This window comes from Pseudopipra pipra, chromosome W, assembly GCF_036250125.1.
Source record: "Pseudopipra pipra isolate bDixPip1 chromosome W, bDixPip1.hap1, whole genome shotgun sequence".
NCBI classification, from domain to species: Eukaryota; Metazoa; Chordata; class Aves; order Passeriformes; family Pipridae; genus Pseudopipra; species Pseudopipra pipra.
The window spans coordinates 41656762-41682072 of record NC_087580.1 but is presented as its reverse complement, the minus strand read 5'-3'; the positions used below and the strand labels follow the sequence as shown (position 1 = coordinate 41682072).

The 25311-nt window shown below is 47.2% G+C and overlaps 2 protein-coding genes and 1 pseudogene across 2 annotated transcripts in view; 2 read left to right on the top strand and 1 right to left on the bottom strand.

Annotated features, from left to right (window-relative positions):
• Positions 1–25311, bottom strand: part of LOC135405044 (zinc finger protein 883-like) — a 282116-nt pseudogene that overhangs the window by 103143 nt on the left and 153662 nt on the right.
• The window catches only part of LOC135404719 (zinc finger protein 271-like), a 129678-nt gene that overhangs the window by 19154 nt on the left and 85213 nt on the right, over positions 1–25311 (top strand). The gene's annotated exons all lie outside the window — the stretch shown is intronic.
• LOC135404723 (olfactory receptor 14J1-like) lies at positions 26–25299 on the top strand (the record flags this gene model as incomplete). Its single annotated transcript, XM_064639464.1, has 3 exons — positions 26–670; positions 24706–25053; positions 25207–25299. Coding segments are annotated over 3 exons (1086 nt in total), but the record flags the coding sequence as incomplete, so codon positions are not given.

Below are 25311 nucleotides of genomic sequence, written 5' to 3'. Positions count from 1 at the left end.
CTCTCTCTGGGGCACCACAACCATCTCCTACATGGGATGTGCTGCACAGCTCTTTTTCTTTGCCTTTTTCATTTCAACAGAGTATTTCCTCCTCACCATCATGTGCTACGACCGCTACGTTGCCATCTGCAAACCCCTGCACTACGGGACCCTCCTGGGCAGCAGAGCTTGTGCCCACATGGCAGCAGCTGCCTGGGCCACTGGCTTTCTCAATTCTCTGCTGCACACAGTCAGTACATTTTCCCTGCCCCTGTGCCAGGGCAATGCCCTGGACCAGTTCTTCTGTGAAATCCCACACATCCTCAAGCTCTCCTGCTCACACTCAGGCTACCTCAGGGAACTTGGGCTCATTGTGGTTAGTGCCTATTTAGTGTTCTGTTGTTTCATTTTCATTGTTTTCTCCTATGTGCAGATCTTCAGGGCTGTGCTGAGGATCCCCTCTCAGCAGGGACGGCACAAAGCCTTTTCCACGTGCCTCCCTCACCTGGCCGTGGTCTCCCTGTTCCTCAGCACTGCTATGTTCGCCTACCTGAAGCCCCCCTCGTCCTCATCCCCATCCCTGGATCTGGCACTATCAGTTCTGTACTCGGTGGTTCCTCCAGCACTGAACCCCTTCATCTACAGCCTGAGGAACCAGGAGCTCAAGGATGCCCTGAGAAAAATGATGACTGTATGCTTTTCGGGTGCAATAAAGTGCCTGGTTTCCGGTACGTAGCATTCAGAATGGGACTCCTTAATGGCCCAGCCTTCCTGCTGTGGTTTTTCGTGAAGGTCATCCAGTTCTTCTTGCAATAATTTCCTGTGCAATTAAATATTCTTAGGCACTCCATTTCTAATTTTATGTCCACTTTTTGATTTTGACACAGAGACTGTATAAATGATCAGTTGTGCTCTCTGAGTATCTAAACAAAATAAAGGACCCTGCACTACCTTCTTTGTCCAAGACCCTTCTTCTTAGATGTTCCTAAAGGACAGCACACTGCAGGACAGGGTGTCTTTGCAAACGGGAAGGGGACAATAATCCCAGCCCAGCAGCACTGCCAGGGAGCAGCAGGGCTTGGTCTTTGCAGAGCTGCTCTCTTGCCACTCCACACTGTCCTCCTGAGCCCCTTTCTCGCTGTAAGGCCTGAGTGCTCTCTGAGCACAGTCCTGTGGGCTGGAAGCCTTTGGAGCACAGGCAGGGACAGGCCCTGAGAACTTGTGAAGCAGAGCTGGGCTCCCTTACAGCATCTCCAGGATGCTGTGGGATCTTCTGAGGCCACTGCATGTACTGGGTCACTTCTTCTGTGACCTTGCTCCAGGGCTGCAACTCTCCTGCAGTGTCACCATGACACTCCTGCTCTCTGCTTTCCAGGTTTCATTTTTAGATCCAGTCTTCCCCTCCTGTTCACAGGGACATCCTGGGAGTGCTTCAGAGCTGCCATCCTGGGGCAGCTCCTGCCCAGCGTGGGCAGGCACAAGGTCTCTCCAGCTGCTCCTCTCACCTCCCCAGTGCCACTGTTTTCTGCAGCCTCCTCATCCTTGCCCAGCACAGCCCTCCTGGCACAACTGGACACAGCCCTTGTTCTACCCCCTCCTCAGGCACCTGCCCAACCCCCTCAGCTCCAGCCTGAGGGCCAGAAACCTTCAGGGCAGGGAGGCACTGGGCAAAATGCTGAGAAAACCTTTCGCCTGCACTCAAATCCAATTGGAAGGGTTGACCTTGAGGAAGAAATCCCTTCTCATTCTCCAGAACCACCAGGACAACTTGTGTTGTGTCCTGGGCACTCCTCTGGAAGTGTGAGATATTGCAAAAGTTTTGATGTCAGGGCTATTGAGAAGGCTGGGCAGTGTCACTGGGAGACCTCTCCCAAACCCTTGGAAAGGCCAGAGCCATCCCAGAGCTTCCTGGGGCCTTGGCAAAGGCAGACATGGAACCAGTTTTCAAACAGGGCAGCAAGGAGGGTTGGCAGAGTTCCAGGCTGCTCAGGAGGGAAGGGGATATGGCAAATCCTCCTGCAGCCATTCCCAGGTATTGGAAGGACAAGGCAGGGATTGCAGAACCCCTGTGGAGGGAATAGAAGGGGATGTTGTGTGCCCAGACTTTTTCAAGGCCCTTGACATGGTCTCCTGTGGTCTCCTTATGGCCAGACTGGTGAGAGCTGGACTGAAGAAGTGGAAGATGTGGTGGGTGGGAAGTTGGCTGAATGAAGAGTGTTCAATAAAATCCATGGCACAAAGTTCTCTTGGCAGCAACTTCTGGATGAAATCCCTCAGTGATCAGCCCTTGAACACCACTGGAGAACATCTTTATTATCTCTCTGTACAATGGGACAAAATGTGTTTTCGAATCCTTTGTGAATGATGCCAAATTTCAGGCAGCCCTTGAGCAACCTGTCCGGGTTTAAAGACACATATTGGGGCGGGAACTCCAATAAAATGAATTCATTCTATTTTCATTCCCCACCACTACAGGGAAACAAAATACAAGGAGGTATAAGTGAAAAAAAATAACAGTTCACTGACAAGAAATATAACAGCAAAACCAGCAATACCAACAGAACAGTTCAAAGCTACAACAGAGAGAGAAATTGCCTCCTCTCTCCCTCCTGCCCCAACTCCCTTTTGTAAACAGATAAAACCAGGGATCAACACGTGCCTCCCTTCCCCCTTTTCTCCCTAAATGAACCAAGAACAGAAAAGAAAACCAGAGGAGAGAGGGGGCGAAGCAAAATGTGGGAAACTCTCTGGTCTGAGATCAGTTGTGCCGCCCAAGAACACACTGACTCCAGAGGTGTCCAAGCGGGGCAGAGCCAGCGACTCCGGTCCGTGCGGTGGCGGGGGGGAGGCAGCGGCTCTGCTTGATTCCATGGAGTTCTGGGGAGGCACAATGGCCACTTGGTTCCACAGGGTTCTGAGATATTTCAAGGTTCCTTTTGTTCCAAAGAGACCCCGCATGTCACAGTGGTCTCTTGGTTCCATGAGATTCCACAGTGTCCCTGCATTCCTTTGGTTCCATGAGGCCCTGCAGTGTCACGGTGCCACTTGATTCCGTGATGTTACAAAGAATCAGAATGGCCCCTTGATTTAAGGCCAACTGCATATGGGGCTGCCTTAGGGGGAGTGTGGGCACCCAGACAAGGGAGTTGTCAACCCCTGGACTCAGCCCTGGGCTCACCACATCAGGACTGGTCTGTCTGTCTGTGAGGTTCCCCATTCTGGAGGAATGAGGAAGAGCTGGAGAGGGTCTAGAGGAGATCTGTCAGGATGGAGCTCTTGTCCATATTGGAAATAGAATGAAATCTCCACAAAGAGTAGCTTGGAAGGTTCAGACTGAAGGTGAGGAAAAAGAAATGTCACTCAACGGGGACCCTTGTGGTGCAAGATGTCACCCAGAGGGAGTCAGGATCAGCCCATGGCTTTGCGTTCCAGGGAACAGCCAGAGCTGGTGCAGAGACATCAGGGAGGGTCTAGAAATGCTGCTGGGAGGGGGGTGGGAAAGCAGGAGGGGTGTGTGCAGCCTGCAAGGCCAGAGCAGCAGCAGGGCCAGGGCAGGACAGCCTGCAGGAGAGATGGCCAAGGGCTCTGGCAGGGCTGCAAGGCCCAAAGGCACCCAGGCCTTTGTCCCCTTGCCTCTGGCAGCTACCTCTGCCACTCAGGCCACCACAAGCAACTTTCCTGGCAGGTTCTGCACTTGGTTTCTGCCTCGCCCCTCCCTCAGGAGCCTGGCAGGGGTTGCCCAGTTTTGGGCCTTTGTTGTTCCTCCCCCTCCCATCCCAGCGCCCCCCAAACAGCCCTGAGCCAGCCGGGAGGGACAGGATCTGCTGGGCCATGGCCTGGGGCTCAGGCCTTGGCCTTTGTGCTCCACAAAACCAAGGCAGGCTTTGCTCAGCATTGCAGGGGCCTGCCCAGAGCCTTTGTCTGCCTGCACTCCTGGCCTCCAAGGAGCTGCTCCAAGGAGTCCCTGGGGAGGCTTTGTCAGGGCCTGCCCTCAGTGGGGCCCAGCAATGCTTCAAGGCACTTGCAGTTTGGCTTCTGACTCTTGAGGAGCTTCTTCAATCTTCTCTCAGTACCTCAGGATCATGGGCTGGGCTGCAAACACACCATGGGGCTCATTAAAATCCAGAAATCCCTCAGGATCTCTTTGCCTTCCTTTAATTGTCTTCAAGGCAGTTTCAAAACAAGTCTTCAAAGTTTGTACTTTTTTTTTTAATTCAATTATGGCTATTTTGTAGTTCAGACAAGAGGTGACAGAGGTGTTCTCCAAGTGATTTTTGTCATAAATTGGACCACAACGGATCAATGTATCAATTAGAATTTATTAATTGTAGCAAGAGAATATGAGCAAAGCGCAGCGCTGGGCGACAGGGGAGTCTCCGCTCCGCCAACTGCCGCAGTGTCGTGTTGAAACAGTCCCTTTTTATATACTTTTAGTTCCGCTTTCTTTGATGTGGTCATAGTACTCTGCGCATGTCTAGGTTGTTGCTAGGGGGTCTTTTCTGCCTCCCGGTGGTCGTTGAGGCTGAAGTAAGACGTCTTCCTCCGGTGTCTGTCCTTTGGCTCATGTAGCATTCATCTTCCTTATATGGGCTGTCCTTATATTTCTTGGAAAATTTAGCGACCTTTAAGATAAGTCTTGCCTAAGCATTAGCACAGCTCTTTGTGGTTTTTGCACTTGCCTTTGTTTCAGCTTCAGCTTCAGCGTAGCGGTTAAGCAAGTACATCCTGTTTGATAAACAACCACCTACTATAATTTATTACAATCCCCCCCTATTTATCTTTATGATTATTTGTTTATCAAACATTGCTTTCTTGTTCCCTCCAAGAGCAAGCATTATTTCTTTTAACATGATTATTGTCACACTCATTATCAGGCTCATCTATGGCTATAACACTATATCCCGAAGTAAGCATTAATAGTTTTGCAACTTCAAAGTGTTCTTTAATAAAGCGTAAAATATATTTTAAAATGCATGGTCCAAACATTAGTCCCAGTATGATCATGATTATTGGTCCTGCTAGGGTTGAAAGTAGAGTGGTTAACCATGGTGAGACATTAAACCAGTTCTCATACCAAGATCGATTGGTTTCCCTGTCTCTCTTTCTCTGTTCTAACCGCTTCCTTAATTCTGCCATAGCATCCTGTACCATTCCTGTATGGTCAGCATAGGAGCAGCATTCCTCTTTAAGGGCTACACATAATCCCCCTTCTTTTAGAAATAACAGATCTAGTCCCCTTCTATTCTGTAAAACCACTTCTGACAATGACTTGACAGATGTAGCTAAGTTTTGTATGGATTGCTCTATTCTTGTTAAATCTTCGTCAACAGCTACCTGTAAGTCTTGTATTTCTTTCCCCTTTATCAAAGAGGCTACCCCAGTTCCTACTCCCGCACCTGCAATCAACAATCCTGCTATAGTTACCGCGGTGATTGGTTCTCTAACCTGCCGGGGGAGTCCTCCTTCAAAATGTCGAAATACTTCCTCTGAAGTGTGGTACATGATCCTAGGTACGATAATTACTTGGATACAAAACATACTTTCATTAAAGACATTAAGAGATAGACATGGAGTTAGTCCTATGTCTGAACATACCCATTTTGCTCCTCCTGAAGGTATTATCCATTTGTCACGTTTCTTTCTATGTTCCCCTATGGCCCATCTAGAGATAGTCTCATTGCATAGGGGTTGGTACCTAGCAGGAACAGTCCCAATACATCTACCTTTGCCTGTCACCATTTGGATTGTTATCCCCTGACTGTGATTTCTTTGTTCCTCCCACTTGCATTCTAGGGGATTCGACCCATTTGACCATCGGACTTTATTAGGTTTTCCTATTGCTTCGAAATAGGGTGGTCTGACGTTGTAACATAACCAGCAATCTATTGTAAGGTTCGGTTTACTTTTATTAAGAGCCTGGTAAGAAGTTTGCATTAGATCCCATAAAGGGTCTCTAGGTTTTGACAGCTCGGATATAGGGGTTTCAGTAAAAGGCTTAATAGCATTGGGAGAAGATTTAGCAGCATCAAGTTGAGCAGCAATAGAAGGGTTGTGTTTCTCGGGGGCCAAACTTGGATTCACCTTTTGGGGCACCCGAGGATTTAAAATTGGATTTGGTCCTACTGGGAGAGGATCATGAGGGATTCTTTCTTTAATGATTTGGAAAAAGCTCCCCCTATCAGACCCGGGTTCCCAGAACCTAATACCCCACATTTTCCCAATCAGCCATTCATCACTCTCTGGCTGTTTAATTGTTATCTCAAGTCTTTCACAGACGGGGCTACTACAAGATCCTTGCACGCCCCCGGAATAGTCGTGTTTTGGTTTTTTACATCCAGGAGGTCCCCAAACTACATGTATGTATTTATCTCCTGATGTTTTCCAGTCAGAGGCAATTGTTTCACAACCCCAGTATCCACAATAGTATTCTCCCGGATAATTACAATAATTCTTACCAGGATTTGAGGCTGGACAGATATAAAAAGCTTTACATTGGGCCTGTTTCCTGGCTACGTGTGAGCAGGTTTTTCCATAACAGCCTCCAGCTTCAAAAGAGATTAAGGAATACAGATGTACTGTAAAATTCCAATTCGCCCCTGACGTAGTACGATTTTGTATTACCTTTGAATCCTGCAAATTAATAATTTTCCACATCATAGGTTCATGGGGGTTTCCCGCGTGTGTAGGTATTGTCAATAGTACAATGGGGACTGCAATTATGTAAATAGTGCCTAGAGAAAAACTTCGATCTTGATTGATTATGACTTTGTTATGAATTTGGATGTTACCAGCTCCTTTACCTTCACCAGCCCTGGGGGAGTTCGGCCATTGCAGCTTGCGTGTCCCACAGCTCAAGTTTTTCCTCTTTCCGGGATTTCCTCCTCTGCCTCGCCTGTCGACGCGATTGCTTCAAGCCACAGGGTGTTCCATCTTCTCGGCAGCAGGGGTCCCAAGAGGGAATACGCTCTCTTTTGGCAAGTCGTGCCGTGTAAGCGGACCACGAGGCGTTCTTTACTATACGCCCGTCACACTGCAAGGCACGGATATCCCGTCGGCACTGGACTTTGATAATTTCCACTACAAAAGGAGCTGGTTCGTTTGGGTGAAAACAGTAATTTTGAGGGTTAAATCCAAATAGGAAATGCACCCACCACCTAGGAGAGTCCCTCGGGACTCCTCTTTCTTCCAATCGATTTAGTGCCCAAAGAGTAAAATTTCGTTCTGATATATAGCACTGATCACAAACCCCCCTAGGAGGATATCCGAATCTACAGTGCTTCCACCATTTCTCTTGGCACTTTTTACACTTAAAACAAACAAATGGATAGCAATCACAACCTGGAGTATTACACCTTATTCTTATATCTTGATTATAAAGATATTCTGGATCTACTTGCCTTCTAAATGTTATGTTACCCTTTAGCATATTTTAGCAAATTCCTTTGCCCCACTTCGCAATTTTCCACAGATAATATATAAGTACAGATATACTAAACGCCACAATGAATGCCAATAAGCATTTAACTCCAAAAGGTAATGCAATAAAAAAATTGTTCAATGTCTCTATCATCACTTATCTTCTCAAGACCAATTTGGTGTCCCCAGGAGAGCTGACTATTCTCCAATGCGAGGGATTCACTGGTCCTTTAATACGACTAGCATGTGTCCATCCGCGTTCTGCAGTTCGAACTGCTGTCTTTGTAGTAAGCAAGACAAGATAAGGTCCTTCCCACTTAGGCTTTAATGTCTCTTCTCTCCAGGTTTTTACCATTACCCAGTCTCCTGGTTCGACATTATGGATTTTTAAATCCAAAGGTGGTCGTTGTACAATAAGTCCTTTTTTCCATAGCATATTGCGATGTTTAGAAAGTTGGGAGATATATTCATTAATAGTATTATCACGTATTAACACATGATTTTGGGGTTCCTCTATCCTATAGGGCATTCCATACATCATCTCAAAGGCTGATATGCCCAAGTCTGCCCGAGGTCTCGTCCAAATGATTAATAAGGCCATAGGTAAACATTTCACCCAAGACATTTTTGTTTCAATAATTAATTTTGTAAGTATTGTTTTTAATTCCCCATTCATTCTTTCTACCTTCCCCGAGCTTTGGGGGTGCCAGGGTGTGTGGTATTCCCACTTTATACCCAAAGTTTCTGTCAATTCTTTAATGACTTTTGACACAAAATGTGGTCCCCTATCTGAATCGATAATTTCAGTTACACCATATCATGGTATTATATGCTCTAGTAATACTTTTGTAACTTGGTTTGCTGTAGCCCTTGAGGTTGGGAATGCCTCTACATAATGTGTTAAATGATCAATTATTACCAATAGATGTCTATATCTTCCCACTTTAGGCAAATCTGTGAAGTCAACCTGAATATTTGAAAATGGTTTGTATGCAGGTGAACGTCCTCCAAAAGGTTTTCCTCTTGTTCTAGTACGGTTCACTTTTTGACATATATCACAAGTGGCAGTGATTGCTTTTGCAATATTATATACCCCTATACAAGAATATAATTGCTCAAAATGATCCACTAGTGCTTGGGTTCCCCAATGAGTTTTTGCGTGTATTTTAGATAAAACTTCAATCGCAATTGCTTTCGGTATCACTTCTCTACCATCGGGTAAGAAATATTTGTCATCTTTTTCTATAGCTCCAATTTCTTTTAACTTCTCCTTTTCCTGTAGTCCGAACCGATATGAGGTCTCCCCCATAACCCATGTGGATAATATAAGAGCTTTATTCCCAGCTACCCGTTTTGCTTCTACATCAGCTGCATTATTCCCTCTAATCTGATAGCCCATTCCTTTTTGATGCCCTTTTACATGTACAACTGCAATTCGATTTGGTCTTTTTATTGCCTCTAAAATTTGTCTTATAAGCTCTGGATGTATTAGCTTCTTGCCTTGAGAATTAATAAGTCCTCTTTCTTCCCATATTTTCCCAAAAGTATGAACTACCCCATATGCGTACCGGGAGTCAGTATATATTGTTCCAACCTTCCCAGATAAATGTCTTAGGGCCCTTAAGAGTGCATATAATTCACATGCTTGTGCTGACCAACTGGCACTCAGGGGTCCTGATTCTAGAGTTTTAGGTTCTCCATGTATTAACTGGATTATTGCATATCCTGAAACTCTCTTCCCATCCACTATTCTAGATGACCCATCTATAAATAATTTTTCTCCTGCATCTAATTCTTCTTCCTCCAAATCTGAGCGTACTCGTGTTTGTTGTTCAATGGTTTGAAAACAATCATGTATAAGAGGCGAAGGCTCCTTTGAATATAAGAACTCGGCTGGGTTGACTGCTGCAGTGGATTTCAATATTAATTTAGGGGACTCAATTAAAATACCTTCATATTTCAGAAGTCTACTATCAGTCAACCATTTCTCTGCCTTCTGTTGTAGAACTCCTCTAATATTGTGAGGTGCATATAAAACTACTTGTCCGCCGAAGGTAATACGATTTGTTTCTTCTAATAATAATGCAGCGGCTACAAGTATTTGTAAACAACTGGGCCAACCTTTACTAATAGGATCCAGTAGTTTAGAAAGGTATGCTACTGGCTTTCTTTGCCCTGCCCATTCTTGAGTAAGCACTCCAAAAGCAGTTCCTTCATGTATATTTACAAATAAATGGAAGGGTCTCTTTAAATCTGGTAGACTCAGAACAGGAGCCTGACTTAATTCAAGTTTTAAGGCTTCAAACTGTTCCTGTTCCTTGGGGGTCCACTTAGGGAGCCCTTCCTTTGTTAATTGTTCATACAGAAACTTTACTTTATAACTATAGTTTTCCATCCATTGTCTACAATATCCGAATAATCCTAATACTTGTCTAATTTGTCTTTTTGTTTCTGGAATTTGCAAGTTTGCAATAGCTTTAATTCGCTCTGGGTCTAATATTTTCTTCCCATTAAACAAATAATGTCCCAGGTATTTTACTCTCTTCTCTACAAACTGCAATTTGTCTTGTGAGACTTTCAAGCCTTTTTTTGCAAGAAAATTTAAAAGACTTATGGTTTCTGTTCTTACTTTTTCTTCACTTTCCCCTACAATAAGCAAGTCGTCTACATATTGTAACAAAATATTTCCCTGTTGTACTTGAAATTCTTTTAATAATTCTTCTAATGCCTGTCCGAACAAATTGGGAGATTCTGTGAACCCCTGTGGCAGCACAGTCCACCTTAATTGTTGCTTCCTGTGAGTTTCAGGGTCTTCCCACTCGAAAGCAAAATAGTTTCTACTTTGTTCTGCCAGGGGACATGCCCAGAAGGCATCCTTTAAATCTATTACACTATACCAAGAATTATGTGGCCCTAATTTGCTTAATAAAGTATAGGGATTGGCTACTACTGGGAATCGGGTAATGGTTCTTTTGTTTATTTCTCTTAAATCATGTACTAACCTATATTTCCCATTTGGTTTTTTAACCGGTAGAATAGGGGTATTAAAGGGTGACATACAGGGTTCTAATATCCCTTGTGTCAACAGTCTATCTATCTCTGTCTTTAACCCTTTTCTCCCTTCCAAAGATATAGGGTATTGTTTTATCCTTACTGGTATTTGGGGATCTACAATCCTGACTTCAATCGGAGAAATATCAAGTTTACTTATAGTCTCTGGAGAATACCAAACATTTGGGTCTATTTGTTTCTCATCTTCGATGGTCAAGGGGTAAGTTGAAACTTTTAGTTCTTGATCCTGAACTTTTATTTCCAATTGTAACTCTACAATTAAGTCCCGTCCCAACAAATTATATTCAGCTTCAGGGACGAGAAGGAGTTCACCTATGCCAAATTTATTTTCGGTTTCAAATATTACATTCTTAATTTTGCTTACTTTAAATGGTTCCCCTTTTGCTCCAATCACTTGTACTTTTTCAGAGGATATTTTATATCCATCGGGTATTTGTCTAATTGTTGATTTTTCAGCTCCTGTGTCTACTAAAAAGGTGAACTCCTGTTTGTGGGGACCTAATTTTAATTTTATCAAGGGCTCAGGATGACTACGGTCCCCTAAAATATAGAGCCCCTGACTGTCCTATTCCGCTTTTAAAACTTCCTTATCCCGAATTCTCAACCTACAATTTTCCTTGATATGGCCTTTCCTTCCACAGTAATAACAACTTCTTTGTTCTCGCCTGGTCATTCCCTCCTTTCTATTTATTCCCGGAATCCTAGGTTTTTTGACCATATCTCTACGATTTTCCCTAACTGCTGCTACCATCATTCGCACTTGTCGCTTGCCACTCTCTTCCTCTCTTCTTACATATACTTTCTGAGCCTCTCTTAATAACTCATCTAGTCCCCTGTCTTGCCAATTTTCCAATTTCTCAATTTTCTTTCTAATATCTTCCCATGATTTTGCTACAAATTGTGTTTTAACCAATACTTGTCCTACTGGATCTTCAGGATTGATACCTGAATACAACTGAAGAGCTTTTCGTAATCTTTCCAGCCATTCACTAGGACTCTCATCCTTCTTTTGCATCTCATTAAATGCCTTGTTAATATTTTGACCACGAGGCACAGCTTCCCTGATACCCTGGATCACTATTGTTCTCAGATCTTGCATATGGGTTCTGTGCTGTTCGTTTTGATTATTCCAATAAGGGTCAGGTCTCTGCAGTGGCCACTTTGTATCTGCCTGCGGTCCATTGGCATGCTGAGCATCCCAGATTCTCATCCCAGCCTGCCTAATCATGTTTCGTTCTTCGGCAGTAAATAATTGGCCTAAGATTGATTGCATTTCATCCCAGGTATAAAGATTAGGTCCTAGGAATTGGTCCAATCTTTCAGCTACTCCAATGGGGTCTTCAATTAAACTCCCCATTTCATTTCTTTTAAAGTCTCGCAAGTCTGCTGAATTTAGGGGCACCGAGACATATCCTATTCTCTCTCCCCCTATGGGTACTTCTCTTAAAGGATACATTTGGATCATCTTCCTCTGACTTCTAAGAGTCATTTGCCTAGGAGGAGAGTCTGGTTCTACATCTAGAGGACTAATAGGTGCTTGAGGAGCTGCTGGGACAGGAGGAGGGGTAGGTGCTTGAGGAGCTGCTGCTTGAGGAGGTGCTGGGACAGGAGGAGGTGGTGGGACGTATGGAGGGGGAATTAGGAGATTTTCGTCTAATTCTTCCTTTCTCTTTTTCTGGTTGTCTTTAGCCTCATTTAATGGATAAAGTAGAGATACAGCCTGTGGCTTTTCTAACCATATTTCCGCATATTGACTCTCCTCTGGGTTATAAGGCTTTTTACTATTGACCCAGAGATTCAATTGTTGCCTTACCCAGTCCTCCTCTGACCCATATACTGGCCAGACAACATTTGGTAATATTTTCTTCCCTCCCCATATCTTAGTACAATAGTTTATCATCTTCTGTTTATCTTTCCCTGTTGTCCCTGGGAAGTGTTTCCAATTGTCTAAGATATATCTTAGAGGGGTATTCTTAGGTATTAAGGGTACCCATCCCATGGGAGTCGAAGGCTTGCTACCCTTCGCACCCATCTTCTGGAATATCCACAAGCACACACACACTTGCTCCCCTTATTCCTGGCCCAATTCCTCGCGGAAGTTGGGAACCGCAGTACTAAAGGGTCCGCTCTCGCTTGGCTCAGTATGTCGAGCCTCTCATTCGTTATATTCCAGGAATCCCAATCCCGCCCGAACGGCACTCCCTGCGAACAAAATCGCAGTATACTTACGCGTCCCGCGTCTTCGTCCGGACTTCCATGCACAGAATATTATGGGATTTAACCGGTTCTTCCTTTGCTCAATATTCCGATTTTAGGTTCGTTGGTTAGGTTGCAGTGGGCTACCGGTCTCATACAGGGCCGCGGACAAGCGCGGGGCGCCTCCCCGAAGAGCCGTAGCCCACCGTTCCTAATCCGAGTCGCGGCACCAAATCTGTCATAAATTGGACCACAACGGATCAATATATCAATTAGAATTTATTAATTGTAGCAAGAGAATATGAGCAAAGCGCAGCGCTGGGCAACAGGGGAGTCTCCGCTCCGCCAACTGCCGCAGTGTCGTGTTGAAACAGTCCCTTTTTATATACTTTTAGTTCCGCTTTCTTTGATGTGGTCATAGTACTCTGCGCATGTCTAGGTTGTTGCTAGGGGGTCTTTTCTGCCTCCCGGTGGTCGTTGAGGCTGAAGTAAGACGTCTTCCTCCGGTGTCTGTCCTTTGGCTCATGTAGCATTCATCTTCCTTATATGGGCTGTCCTTATATTTCTTGGAAAATTTAGCGACCTTTAAGATAAGTCTTGCCTAAGCATTAGCACAGCTCTTTGTGGTTTTTGCACTTGCCTTTGTTTCAGCTTCAGCTTCAGCGTAGCGGTTAAGCAAGTAAATCCTGTTTGATAAACAACCACCTACTATAATTTATTACAATCTTGATGCTGAGTGTCTCCTCAGGAGATCCACACTGACCCTGGATGATCAACCTTGCTCCTCACCCCCCAGCCTCCCCAGTTCTGACATGGCCCATCTTGGACTGACAGCTGATGCAACTCCAAACACACTGTGGGACCCATTAAAACACTGAAAAACAAATTATTTTCCCTTCTTTAATTGTCTTCAAGTCTTCAAGACGTCAACAATTAATTGGAGTTGTTTTGTAGTTTAGCTAAGGAGGAAGATTTTAAAGTAGAAGTCATGAAAAATATATATTTTTTGATGAAAGGGAATGATTTACACAGAGCCTTGGGAAGCAAGAGGGTCAGGACGCAAAGGATTTGGATCCAAAGACAAGGGGGTAAAAGACATTAGTAGCATTTAATCATTGACCAGTTGAACAGCTATCAGGTGATTCAATAGCATTTGCTACAATTTTAAGAGTGACTGAATTATAGATTCACAATAACAACATTCACACCACAGCCAATTCACACCCACAGCCAGGCAGAGATGTGTGGACACATCAATAGCTGGGTGTGGAAAGGTCCCTCTCCCAAATTCTCCTTGTTGTCAGGAAAACACTACCACAAATGCCTTTGTGTTTGCCAACAGACCAGAGTCACAGCTGGAGGAGTGTTTGTGGAGGGGGATCAGAATTGTCCTGGGCATCAGGGAGGGTCTTTGGAGTGTTGCAAACTGGAGGGTTCCCAAGCTGGGAGAGGCTGCCAGAGGTGTCCCACTGAGAGGGAGGTGCTGGGGAGCTGCCAGGGCCTCCCTCAGCACTGCTGGTTATGGGCTCACAAGGTGACTGGCTTCAGTTATCTGCTGAATTTCCATCCTGGTGTCAGGAATGACTGGAGTTTCCAAACTATTTGGGAATTGTATCCAAACTGTTCCATTTGGGTCGCGATTCAAGCAGGGAATATTCCAAGGCTTTCATGGGATGACTGATTATCCTGTGTTCCCCAACTTTTCCACTCTGGATTGTTCCCACCTGTATCATCCAGGAGCACCTGGTCCAGTCCAGGGACACTTCCCCACACCACTGGTCCAGTCCAGGGGCTCTTCAGCTGGTTTGGCCAAGGCTTGTCAGGAACTCCTGAGATCATACTTATAAGAAGGATGGGGACAGGCTTACTTGTAATAAGACAAGTGGTAATGGTTTTCAACTAAAAAAGAGGAGATTTGAACTAGATATGAGGAAGAAATTTTTTACACTGAAGGTGATGAAACACTGACACGGGTCACCCAGAGAGGTCATAGAAGCCCCACCCTTGGAAACATTCAAGGCCAGGTTAGAAAGGGCTCTGAGCAACCTGCTCTAGTTGAATGTTTCCCTGTTCGAAATATTTAGGATTCTATGGTTCTTTCTTATCCTACAGAACCAAGGCTGACAAGGATCCCAAAGGTTTCAGACCCAGCTGAGCATCCCCTCTGATGGCCCAGCTGGCAGCTCTGCTAAAATGCAGCTGCAAAGAACCTCCAGACCTAAAGGAGCTTTTGTGCTGGGCTCAGCTGCGGCTCTCAGGGCTTAGGGTTGGCTTTTGGCTGCCAGGTGCCTACCAAGGCTCTCTCTCCCTCTTCCTCCTTCTCCACTCCCCTTGGCACCCGCAGGGTTGTTTCTCCCACATTTCTCTCACTCCTCTCTGGGTTACAGCACCCTGGATTTTATCCTTTTTCCAAAGGGTTATCACAGAGGTGCCTCTGGAATTGCTTTTTGGCTCAGGTTTGGGCACTGGCTGGTCCATTTTGGAGCCACCTGAAACTGGCTCTCTCTGACACAAGTCAACTCCTGAGCTCCTCTTCCCTAAGGGAAACCTGCAGCCCCCTCCCTGCTACCAAACCTGATCCACAGGGTCATTCAAGTGCCCAGGAATACAGGAGGTCATTGATCCCATTATTCCTCAGGCTGGTTAAACAAGACTTTGTCCTCTTCCTGTCCCTAACTGCAGGTTCTTTCTGTCAGAGCAGAGCTGTGACTGGACCTCAGCCATGCTTTGCTCCAGAGCCTGCTGGGGTGGGGGCAGATGGCAATGGAAGAGTTGGGTTGGACTGGATGATCCTTGTGGGTCCCTTCCACCTCCACATATTCTGTCATTCTGTGTTTTTTTGGGTTTGGTTTGGTTGTGTTTGGTCTTTTTCCCTCCTTTTGATTTCCTTTCCTCTGACCCATGAGTTTTGTCTTGGGCCTTGCTGGGAACCTGATGGCAAGACAAGTTTATCCACCTCAGTCATCTTGACCACATTTTTTGTCCAAGTCACCATTACCTAGACGAGGTTTCTCACAGACTCGCTGCAACTTGGCATCATCCACAAAGGAGTGGAAAGTGCATTTCATCCCATCATCCAGAGACATAATAAAGATGTTCCATAGGAATGGTCAAGGGCTGGTCCCTGATGGATGTCACCTGGGAGTTGCTGCCAAGAGGACTTTGTACCATGACTTTTGACCCTCATCAGTCATTCAATTTCCCACCCACCACATGTCTCACTTGTCCAGTCCAGCTGTCACCAGTCTGGCTCTAAGGAGATCACAGGAGACCATGTCCAGGGCCTTGCTGAAGTCTGGGCACACAACATCCCCTTCTTTTTCGTCCCACAAGGGTTCTGCAATCCCTGCCTTGTCCTTCCCATGCCTGGGAATGGCTGCAGGAGGACTTGCCATATCCCCTTCCCTCCTGAGCCTGAGCAGTCTGGAAGTCTCCCAACCCTCCTTGCTGCCCTGTTTGCAGACTGCTTCCATGTCTGCCTTTGCAAAGGCCCCAGAAAGCTCTGGGCTGGCTCTGGCCTTTCCAAGTGTTTGGGAGAGGTCTCCCAGTGACACTGCCCAGCCTTCTCAGTATCCCTGACACCAAAACCTTTTCAATATCCCATAGTTTCAGTTTAGCGCTAAGGACACAACACATATTCTCATGGTTCTTCAGGAGAAAATTAGAAGTGATTTCATTATAGAGGACAACTGGTGGAGCAGCCCAGTCTGGTCTGGCCCCACAGCAGTGCCCAGCCCAGGGTGCTGCAGAGCTCTGGGCACTCCCCCCACAGCCCCAGCCCCTCTGAAGGGCACAGCAGCTCCTGGGGCACAGAGAGGAGTCTCAGCATCCCCATCAGCTCAGGGGCTGGACACTCAGCGTGGCAGGAGGAAATGGAGGTCAGGGAAACTGCAGGAGCCCTGGTGTCACCTCCAGGAGATGCCCAGCACAGCCTGACTGTGCCCCTCAGTGCCAGCCCCTCTGCCCAGCCCAGCCCAGAGTCCTGGCCCAGGGACAGAGCAGCCTGTCCCCAGGGGGGGCTGCAGAAAGAGGTTTGTCTGTGTCAGGGATTCCTCTCTGCAGGCCCAGAAATGCTGCCTTGCTCTTCTCCAGGGACATCCCTTTGCCCAGGTCAGTGTGTCCAGGCTGCCTTGGCCAGTTGCAGATCCCAGCCTGGGATCCCTGCAGGGCCCTGAGCTGGAGGTGCTGCTCTGCACAGGCAGGGGCTGTGGCACCCTGGGCTGAGCCTGCACTGGCCATGCTGGTCAGGGTGGGGAGCAGACCCAGCAGGATGGGGATCTCTCCTTTCTACCCTCTGCCATAGTCCTGGAAGGCTCAGTAGGCAAGAACAAGGCTGGGCAGGACCATGGGCTGTTTCCAATGGCACAAAGAGCAGGGCAGGGCTCCACTTCATGCAGCCTGTGGGCTGGAGAGTTCTTCAGGACACTGTCCTGGAAAGTCCACCCCTGGCTCTGGTACAGCCCTCCCTGAACTGGGGAGGCACAAGGGGAGTTCACTGTGGGTCAGACAAGTCACTCACCAGAGTCCTTTCCCTGTTCCTGCTTCATCCCCTGGGGTTGCAGAACTCTCCTTTACCAGTTCACAGGGAGATTTAGGACTTGATCTCTGGTAACTCCCCCTTTTCCCCTCAGGGGAACAAAAAACAAAAAAGAAAACCTTGGGAAAGAGGGGGGGAAAGCCAACTCTGGAGAACTATTTGGTCTTAGATAAGGTGTGCTGCCAAAGGAAACGCTGACTCCAGAGGTGCCCCAGCGGCGGCAGAGCCCCCACCCTGCCCACTCCCACACTTCAGCTCCACATTGGGGTTTTCCCCTCCCTGGCACTGCCCAGTCCAACCCCTCCCTGGTCCCCCCATCTCCCTGCCCCTGCCCCAGCCCAGCAGAGCAGCACACTCAGGTCTGGCCCTGCAGCAGGACATGGAGGCCATGGAGCTCAGGGACAGGCCCTCTGGGTCTGCAATGCTCAGCACATCATCAGCTCAGGCAGCTCCTGCAGCCCCAGGGCCAGCCCCGCTCCCCAGCACAGCAGCAGAGAATCGGCCCCGGGCTCCTCAGGCCCCATTTGCCATCTCCAGGGGCACTGGCCACTACCAGCACCAGCTGGAGCAGCCTCAGCCCCACAGCCCCCACAGTGGCACCCTGAGGGCAGCACACGGACTCCGGGGAGAAACCAGCAAGGCAAGGACCCTCTGGAGAGTCTGCTCCTTGGGCTTCTTGAGAGCCCTGGAGAAGAAGAGCTGAGGCTTCAGGCTGTGCCCGGAGCAAATGGAGCCCCTTGTGTGGTGGAAAGAGTGCAATGGAGCCCAGCTCATGCCAGCAGTGCCATGGCCACAGGACTGACCCAGCCCAGCCCAGGGACCAAGGCCCAGAGCACTGAGGCCTCAGCCGAGGCCCAGAAGGGGAGGGGGGCAGGAGAAAAAGAGCAGCTCTCAACAGGCCAAATGCTGTTGCTCCCTGGCACTGCTGCTGTGCTGGGACTCTCTTTCCCTGCCCCTCTGCACACAGGCACTGCCCTGCCAGACTCATCAGAGGTCTCAGAAGATTGAACTCACAAAAACAAGTCACTGAAGGATCCTTGACTTTGTTTCAATGCATTCCTCATTTACACAGACTCTGGGTCAAATTCAAGATGTAGACAGTGACCCAGACATGGGATGAATAATCAATATTCACTGGACACAACTTTATCCCAGGAGAAAAACCACATGAAAACCCTAACCCAGCACCACAAAAACCTGAGCAGGCAGGCTGGAACAATGAGTCCCATTCTGAATGCTATGGAAGAGAAAACAGGCCCTTTGTGCCTTCAGAAAAGCATCCAGTCATCATTTTCCTCAGGGCATCCTTGAAGCAAAAGATTTCTTAAGAGAGATGCCAGAGCTTGGCAGCAGGCTGTCCTTCTCAGCTTGGAAAATCTCTGCTAACTTACCTAACAATGGTACAAACCCCCCACCTTAATGTTGTCAAACAGCTGCATCTGCAGGATTCATGTTCCAGCCTTACCTAATGCACAATTATCACACCTCTTTTTAAAATTAAAGGGGAGGAAAAAAAAGTGGGGGTGGGGGGAGACTCCCCACCCCAGTCATCCATCAAGTGTACATCCTGGCCATTGCTCCCAAGAAAATTAATATATGCTAAAGAGATATAAAAAGACATCAAAAGCTTTCAGAAATAAAAGTGCTTCAGAAGCTAGATTTTAATATTGCCAAGTGGGTTTTTGCCAGATTATAAAGTTGACTGAAATACCAGGATACTGCATTTTGGAAGCAGCAGCAGCAGCTCACATATTGCCTTGTATTAGTGGCTGAAGTGCATTGCTGATTCCAAAGCTGGACTGTCATCATCTGTGGGGGAGAGTAGATAAATAAATAAATAAAAACTGGCATTTCCTTCCAACCCTGCTGCCTTGAAGCACTCTTTTCAAATGCAGCCTCCACAGGAAAAAACAAGTTAAGAGCACTTTCTTTTGATTATAGTGCTTTCCCTAGGCAGGAATTTTTATTTCAGTTAGAATCTTTGAACCATTACATTTTCAGTGAGGCATTTTTATATTTACAGTTGACATCTTCAGAGAAGAATGAAACTTTTGAGCAACAGCTCTAAAGCATTAAAGTTGCCTGCAGGAAATACTTAAATTATTTTACACCCAAATGGAGCCTGTTGTTTTTAGCTAAAATTTAATAGACCTTAAATCAATGACCTTTCTTTTACTGAAAGCCTGCCCTTTGGAAAACTAACTTTCCCAAGAAACATATTTTGGTGAATAAATGCCAAACAAAGGGCTATTGAAATCTAAACATTTTCTCCATTTATAGCTTCTGAACATTTAGTTCCTAAATTCCCAACTGCTACCTAATGTACAGAACAGTGGTGCCTTGGTTGAATCACATATCATTGATTTCAGAGTGTCACAGGGATCTCATTGACAGGAATCAATTAGAATCCAAAATCAATCAAATGTGTTCTTGCACTACAATTCATCGAATTTGAATATCTCCAAATTAATTGTAAGCATGTGAAAGAACCTAGAAATCAATTTTGAAAAGGTACAGAAATAAAAATCAGTCAACTTTGAGAAGATAATAGTGCATCTGAGCATGATTCATGCCTGCTGGGGTAAGTTAATGGTGAATCACACCTTCCCTTCCCAGCACAGGCTGAGATATATTCTTTTTGGAACATGAAAATACCCAGGGACTGAAGGCAGAGGACACACCAGTCAATGATCCAGCATTATTTTATGAACAGCCTGTTACACGCCCAATATCAAACATGCTGCCAGGATATTACAAAATGCACAAGTGTGTGACACTCTGAAAAACTGCACATTGTAAGTGAGCCACTGCACTTCAGGGAGAAAGAAAGGAGAGAATTCCTGAATCTCTACCAAAAGCAGGAATAGATGTGGCCACTGATCCAAAGAGCAGTTACTGTTGCTGAGGACTCCTCTCTGAACACATTCACCTGTCATTCTGTCAAGGTAATAAATCCTTCCACTCCTTACAGCACACTCAAAAGCACCCTGCTATTTAATTTCAATGGGAAAATGGCCCAAAGTGTCTAAAACATTTCCTTTTGCTCATGTAAAAGTGCTGGCATTTTACTTCCTTCCTGATAAGCTAGTGCCAATGGACCTGATTATTCTTTTCTTATTCAAAGCACATCAGTAGTTCCAAAGCACTCTCAGTCTTATCAGGTGCCTGAACAGCACAGTTACTGAAAACAGTTTGTCCTGCTCCTCTCTCCTTCTGCCAGGCTATCAGATAAACCCAACTAACTCTCTGTATTTACACACAGTCAAACATAAGCTGTGTCTTCAACCCACTGTAGCCTGTTTCTGGCATGTTACAGGTTTGCTGCTTGACATTAGTTGTACCCAAAACAGCAGCAGTGAATTAGCTTAGAACAAAAATACAGTCACTCCGTAGCACGGAACACAAAAGGGACACAGAATAGGGAAAAAAAAGAGAAACATTTTGTGAAGGAAGAATGATCACTCTCATCTCAGTAGTTCACAGGTATTTATCTGGTGCTACTTTAAAAAGAGCATGGAAGCAGTAGGGTTCAAATGCATTCAAAACAGACCTGACACAGGCCTCAAGAGTAGAAAAATATTTTCTTGTTTTGTTTATTTTATTCTCCTGTCCTCTAGGAACTGTCTCTGATTTGCAAGGGGTGAGAAAGTGAAAGAAAGGAAAATGGTTACAGCATCTGAAAGCGTTTAAATGCCTTTACAGCTTTTGTCTGTAACAAGACTGATTTTCATGATCCAACCTTCATTTGGCACTAAAAGACCCCCACAAAAACAAACCAAAAAAATACTCTCCCCCAAACAAGCCTCTCAGCAACTCTCCTTTTCATTCAGTGTCTCAGATACAGAATTTTCAGTGCTGACTACTGAGGAATAACACAAGATCAACTCCTTCAGAAGGGCCACAGCTTTGAAGATTTTGCTTCCTGCCCAGCCCTAGGGAACAGGCACAGCATCTCCCTTCGTTCTTCTCAGGATGACAGGATATCCTTGGGATGAGCGCAGTGTTGGAAGAGTTAAACATTAACCTGGCTGTGCCCTGGGCACTCTCAGCTGGCTAAATGAAAAGTTCTGGAACACTGGAGAAATCCTGAGTTGCAGCTCTTTGATTAAGTACAGCCTTCTTTAGAAGCTGAAGCTCCAGCCCCTGAGTGGAGGCTCCTTCCCACCACCCCCTCCCACTGGCAGTCCCCCTAAGCAATAAAATATCAAACATAAAAAGACAGTGGCATTCATCCTCCACAAAGACAGGACCAAATCCTGCAGCCAATTTGACGACAGAAAAAAAATTTGAAATAAAGAATACACAGAAAATTTCTTGATCCTTAGTTACATTTCCAGTATATGGAGAACTACACAAACTGTCAGTAGCAGAGTGCTCAGACTACATAAAGGAGTGTGATTTCACTATTTTGTTAAATATTGGTTTTACTAGATTTTCGTGTCTTGTATTTCTTTGAAACTATTCACGTGTGAGATTGAAAAAAGTGTTTCTTTCAAAAACAGCTCTATAAACCAACCCAGAATTAGGGGGAAAGGGGTGAAAGAACAGCAGTCACACGTACAAGAATGGTCTGAATACAGCAAGTCACCTCCTGCCCACCTATCCTGGCACCTGACGGGAAGGAATTTTGGAAATGCTTAGGAACAAGCTGGCACTACATTTTAGATATGACTTTTTCATCTCTACATCTACAGGACTTTAAACTGTTTCATGTCTGTAAGGGGGGTACTTTTGGATTAGATGATCAATGGAGCATAGAGGTGTGAGAAAGAAATCGTATTAGGATGTGAAACCAGCCAGAGTATGGTACAATGTAACTTCATGGCTCAAGCGAATTGTAAGGTCCATTGTGCTTTTTATCAAGTCAGCTTGATATCCCCTATTATCAGAGCTGAGTTCTTCCTTGGTTGTGCTACATATTGCAAGATAGATACATCTACCCTTGAAACACAGTGGTAGAGGTCATACATAGGGGTGAAAAGATGATGATGGGAGGAAGATTCTGTGGGCAGGGGTCGCTGGCCCCTTGCCCTACAGCAGGGCAGGCACAGACTGTTGCTATCAGGTGATGAACAGGCAGGGTTTGGCTGCCACTCAGGCATCACCTTATACTGCGTACTGGCCCTACGTGGTGTAATGTAGAGCTGATAAAATGGGGTGTCAGGACTGCTGGGGTGAGCGATCCTCATCCTGCCATGGAGACTGTGTTGCTCCACAGGGACGCCCGCTAAGCACGGGCACCGACCAGCTGCTGCAGATCCTGACAGCCCTGGCCTGTCTGTGTGGGTAAGCACAGTTTATTGAGAGGAAGCAATTGAGAAAGCCACTGTTCTATATCCTTTTTTGATATCCTTTTAATTCCCTTTTTAGTCGTTAATATTGTATTAAAAGCCACTCGTAGTATTGTTTTAATATCCTTTAAATTTTCCTTTAATTCCCTTTTTACTAGTTAATACTATAATAAAAGCTGTTCATAGCATTCAGAAAGTGCATTGCCATATCTGACTTGGCCATGCTGATCCTCATGGAGTGAGATGATCATTTTAAGAAATTTAGGGGGACAACCTAAACGTTCCAAAATCTTCCACAGACCTTTTCTGCTCGCAGTATTGAAAGCCTTGGTGAGGTGCCGTTTCCTTTGAGAATGCACACAGGATCACTCTTGAGGAGAAAAGACAACGCAGAAAGAATTGTATCCTGCTGAATACACCACCTAAGGAGTCTTTCTGCTGTGCCCTTTGCAACCGGACATGTCTATCTCGTATTGGCCTCATAAGTCACCAGCGTGTCTGTAACAAACGTGGATAGTGCCTTCCTAAATCTTTGTTCGCAAAGCCTCGCCATGACTATATGACTGACTATCATAGTATTCTGTGAATGCCAACTGATAAAGCAGTTTATTTGTATTCTTTTTTAGCTTTTGATTCTCTTTGCTAGTTTTTTATTCTTACTGCAATAAAAGATTTTTTGTAGTGTTGGAATGTCTGTTGTACTTGTCTTTATTCCGGGCATGTATTCAAATGAACTAATACACAGGGGCACAGCTCTTTGGAGCAGGAGACGGGCAGCACCCTTGCCAGGACTCGGGGCAGTGGCAGGTCTCCTTGGGCCAGGACTTGCCAAAACTGCTGATTTGGGTGCAGCCCTGGCCAAAGGGCTGCCAGCAGCATTGGTGCCCTTGCCCACACCTTCCTTCTCGGTGTCAGCCCCCCTGTTTAGGATGGCCACCAGCCAGCACTTCTCCCAAGGAGGCCATGCCAGCTTGTGTGGAAGGCCCCGTGCCCTTCCTGCTGCGACTGAGTCGGCGGCCGAGGGGGCTCCTTGTGCTGCCGTGAGCAGGCACAGGAGGGGAGTGTTTGCTCATTTCTTGAGCCGTTCCTACAGTTCAGGTCCAGCCAGATTAGATACTTCAGAGAGTGGATTCCCTCCAAGGTGGGGCAGGTTGGCGGGGCTGGGGGAGGCCCCAGGCCACGTGGCACTGTGTCCCAGGGCCCTTTGTGACACACTGGGCACGGCCGGTGGGATGGAAGGGTGCAGGGTGTCCAAGGGCCCTTTATGACCCGCGGTGACAGAGGTGCTGCTGGTGACACGGCCACAGTGTCAACAGTGCTCCTCGGAGCAGGCGACGGGACAGGACGGGACAGAGCGGTGCTGTGCGGAGCCCCCGCGCAGCCAACTCGTGCCTTGCTGACCCGGAGCATTTTGGAGTATTTTCTCGCTTTCAGGTGACCTCGAGGCATTTCCACAGGATTTGGAGACCCGGAGTTTCTCCGAGGTGTCTCTAATCCCTGTGGCAGGTGCCCTTGAGACCCTTTTGCAGGACTTGGAGACCCGGAGCTTCTCGGAGGTGTCTCCAATCCCTGCGGCAGGTGGCCTCAAGGCCATTCTGCAGGACTTAGGGCCCGGAGTTTCTCCGAGGTTCTCTTTCTCTCTTGCAGGTGCCCTGGACACCAGACTGTGGCATGGCAGGGAGACGCTTCAGCCTGCTCAGGCTGTTCCGGAGGAAGAAGGAGGAGGAAAGCCCTGGGGCTGCTCCAGCAGAGCAGCCTGAAGAGGTGCAGCAGGTGCAGCCCCCGCAGGAGGGTGAGTGCTGGAGCTGGGCCACAGGGCTGGTGGCTGCAGCCCCCTTGGCCTCATCCTGTCCCATCTGATCTGGACATGCCCAGGGAAAGGGAGGGGGGCAGAGGGGCTGAACTCCTGGCAACCGTGCTCCATCCACTGGGCATCCCGGGGCTGGCCCTACCTGCTTCTGGAGCCCAGGCCTGGGATGTGTTCTCCGGCCTCTCCTGCACACCCTCAGCTCTGAGCACGCTCGCTCTTTGCCAGATGCAGGCCAGGAGCGGACAGAAGAGCAGCTCCGTGCCCGTGGCCGCTTCCGCAGGGCAGCACAGGTACCTGCAGCCATCCCCACCTGGGCTGGGCCTGCTCTCACTGCTCAACCCAGCACCGCTGTCGCGGCCCTCCAGGGGAAATCCCTCTCTTCCCTGCCCTTCTTTCTCCTGCAGACTTTTATGAAATTCATGGGCAGTCGGCGTAGAAAGGCCAGGATCACACCAGCTGATGTCCAGGCCCAGCCTGACACCATCCCGACCCAGCTGACAAAGCCTGATGTCAGCACCGCGTCGACTGCTGCCCCAGCAAAGTGTGACACCGCAACCAGTGATCACACAACCCACTGGGACACTACATCCACCGATGATGAGTCAAACTGTGACTCTGTGCTGCCTGGTCTCACAGAGGAGGCCGACGCCACAACGATGGAGGGCGTGGCGAGCACTGACGCCGCGCCTGTTCAGCGCCTGGCCGATACCCCCAGCCTGGAGTTTCTTGAGGAGAGAGTTGTCTCTGCTGAAGTAAGCAGCCTGTGGCCCCCCAAGCTGGGTGCGCTGGGCCCCCTCAGCCTTTGAGGCTGGCACAGTGTGCTGGGAAGGGAAGCATTTCTCAGGGGAAGCTGGGCAAGTTGCTCACTCTGGCAGCTCTCCACCTCTCCCCTGTGCATCCTCCAGGCCAGACTGTGGGACCTGGGGACCTGGGGCTGCTCAAGGCATCTCCAGTCCCTGGGGCAGGTGCCATTGAGGCCAGGCAGTGGGACTGGATGAGGCGAGGCATTT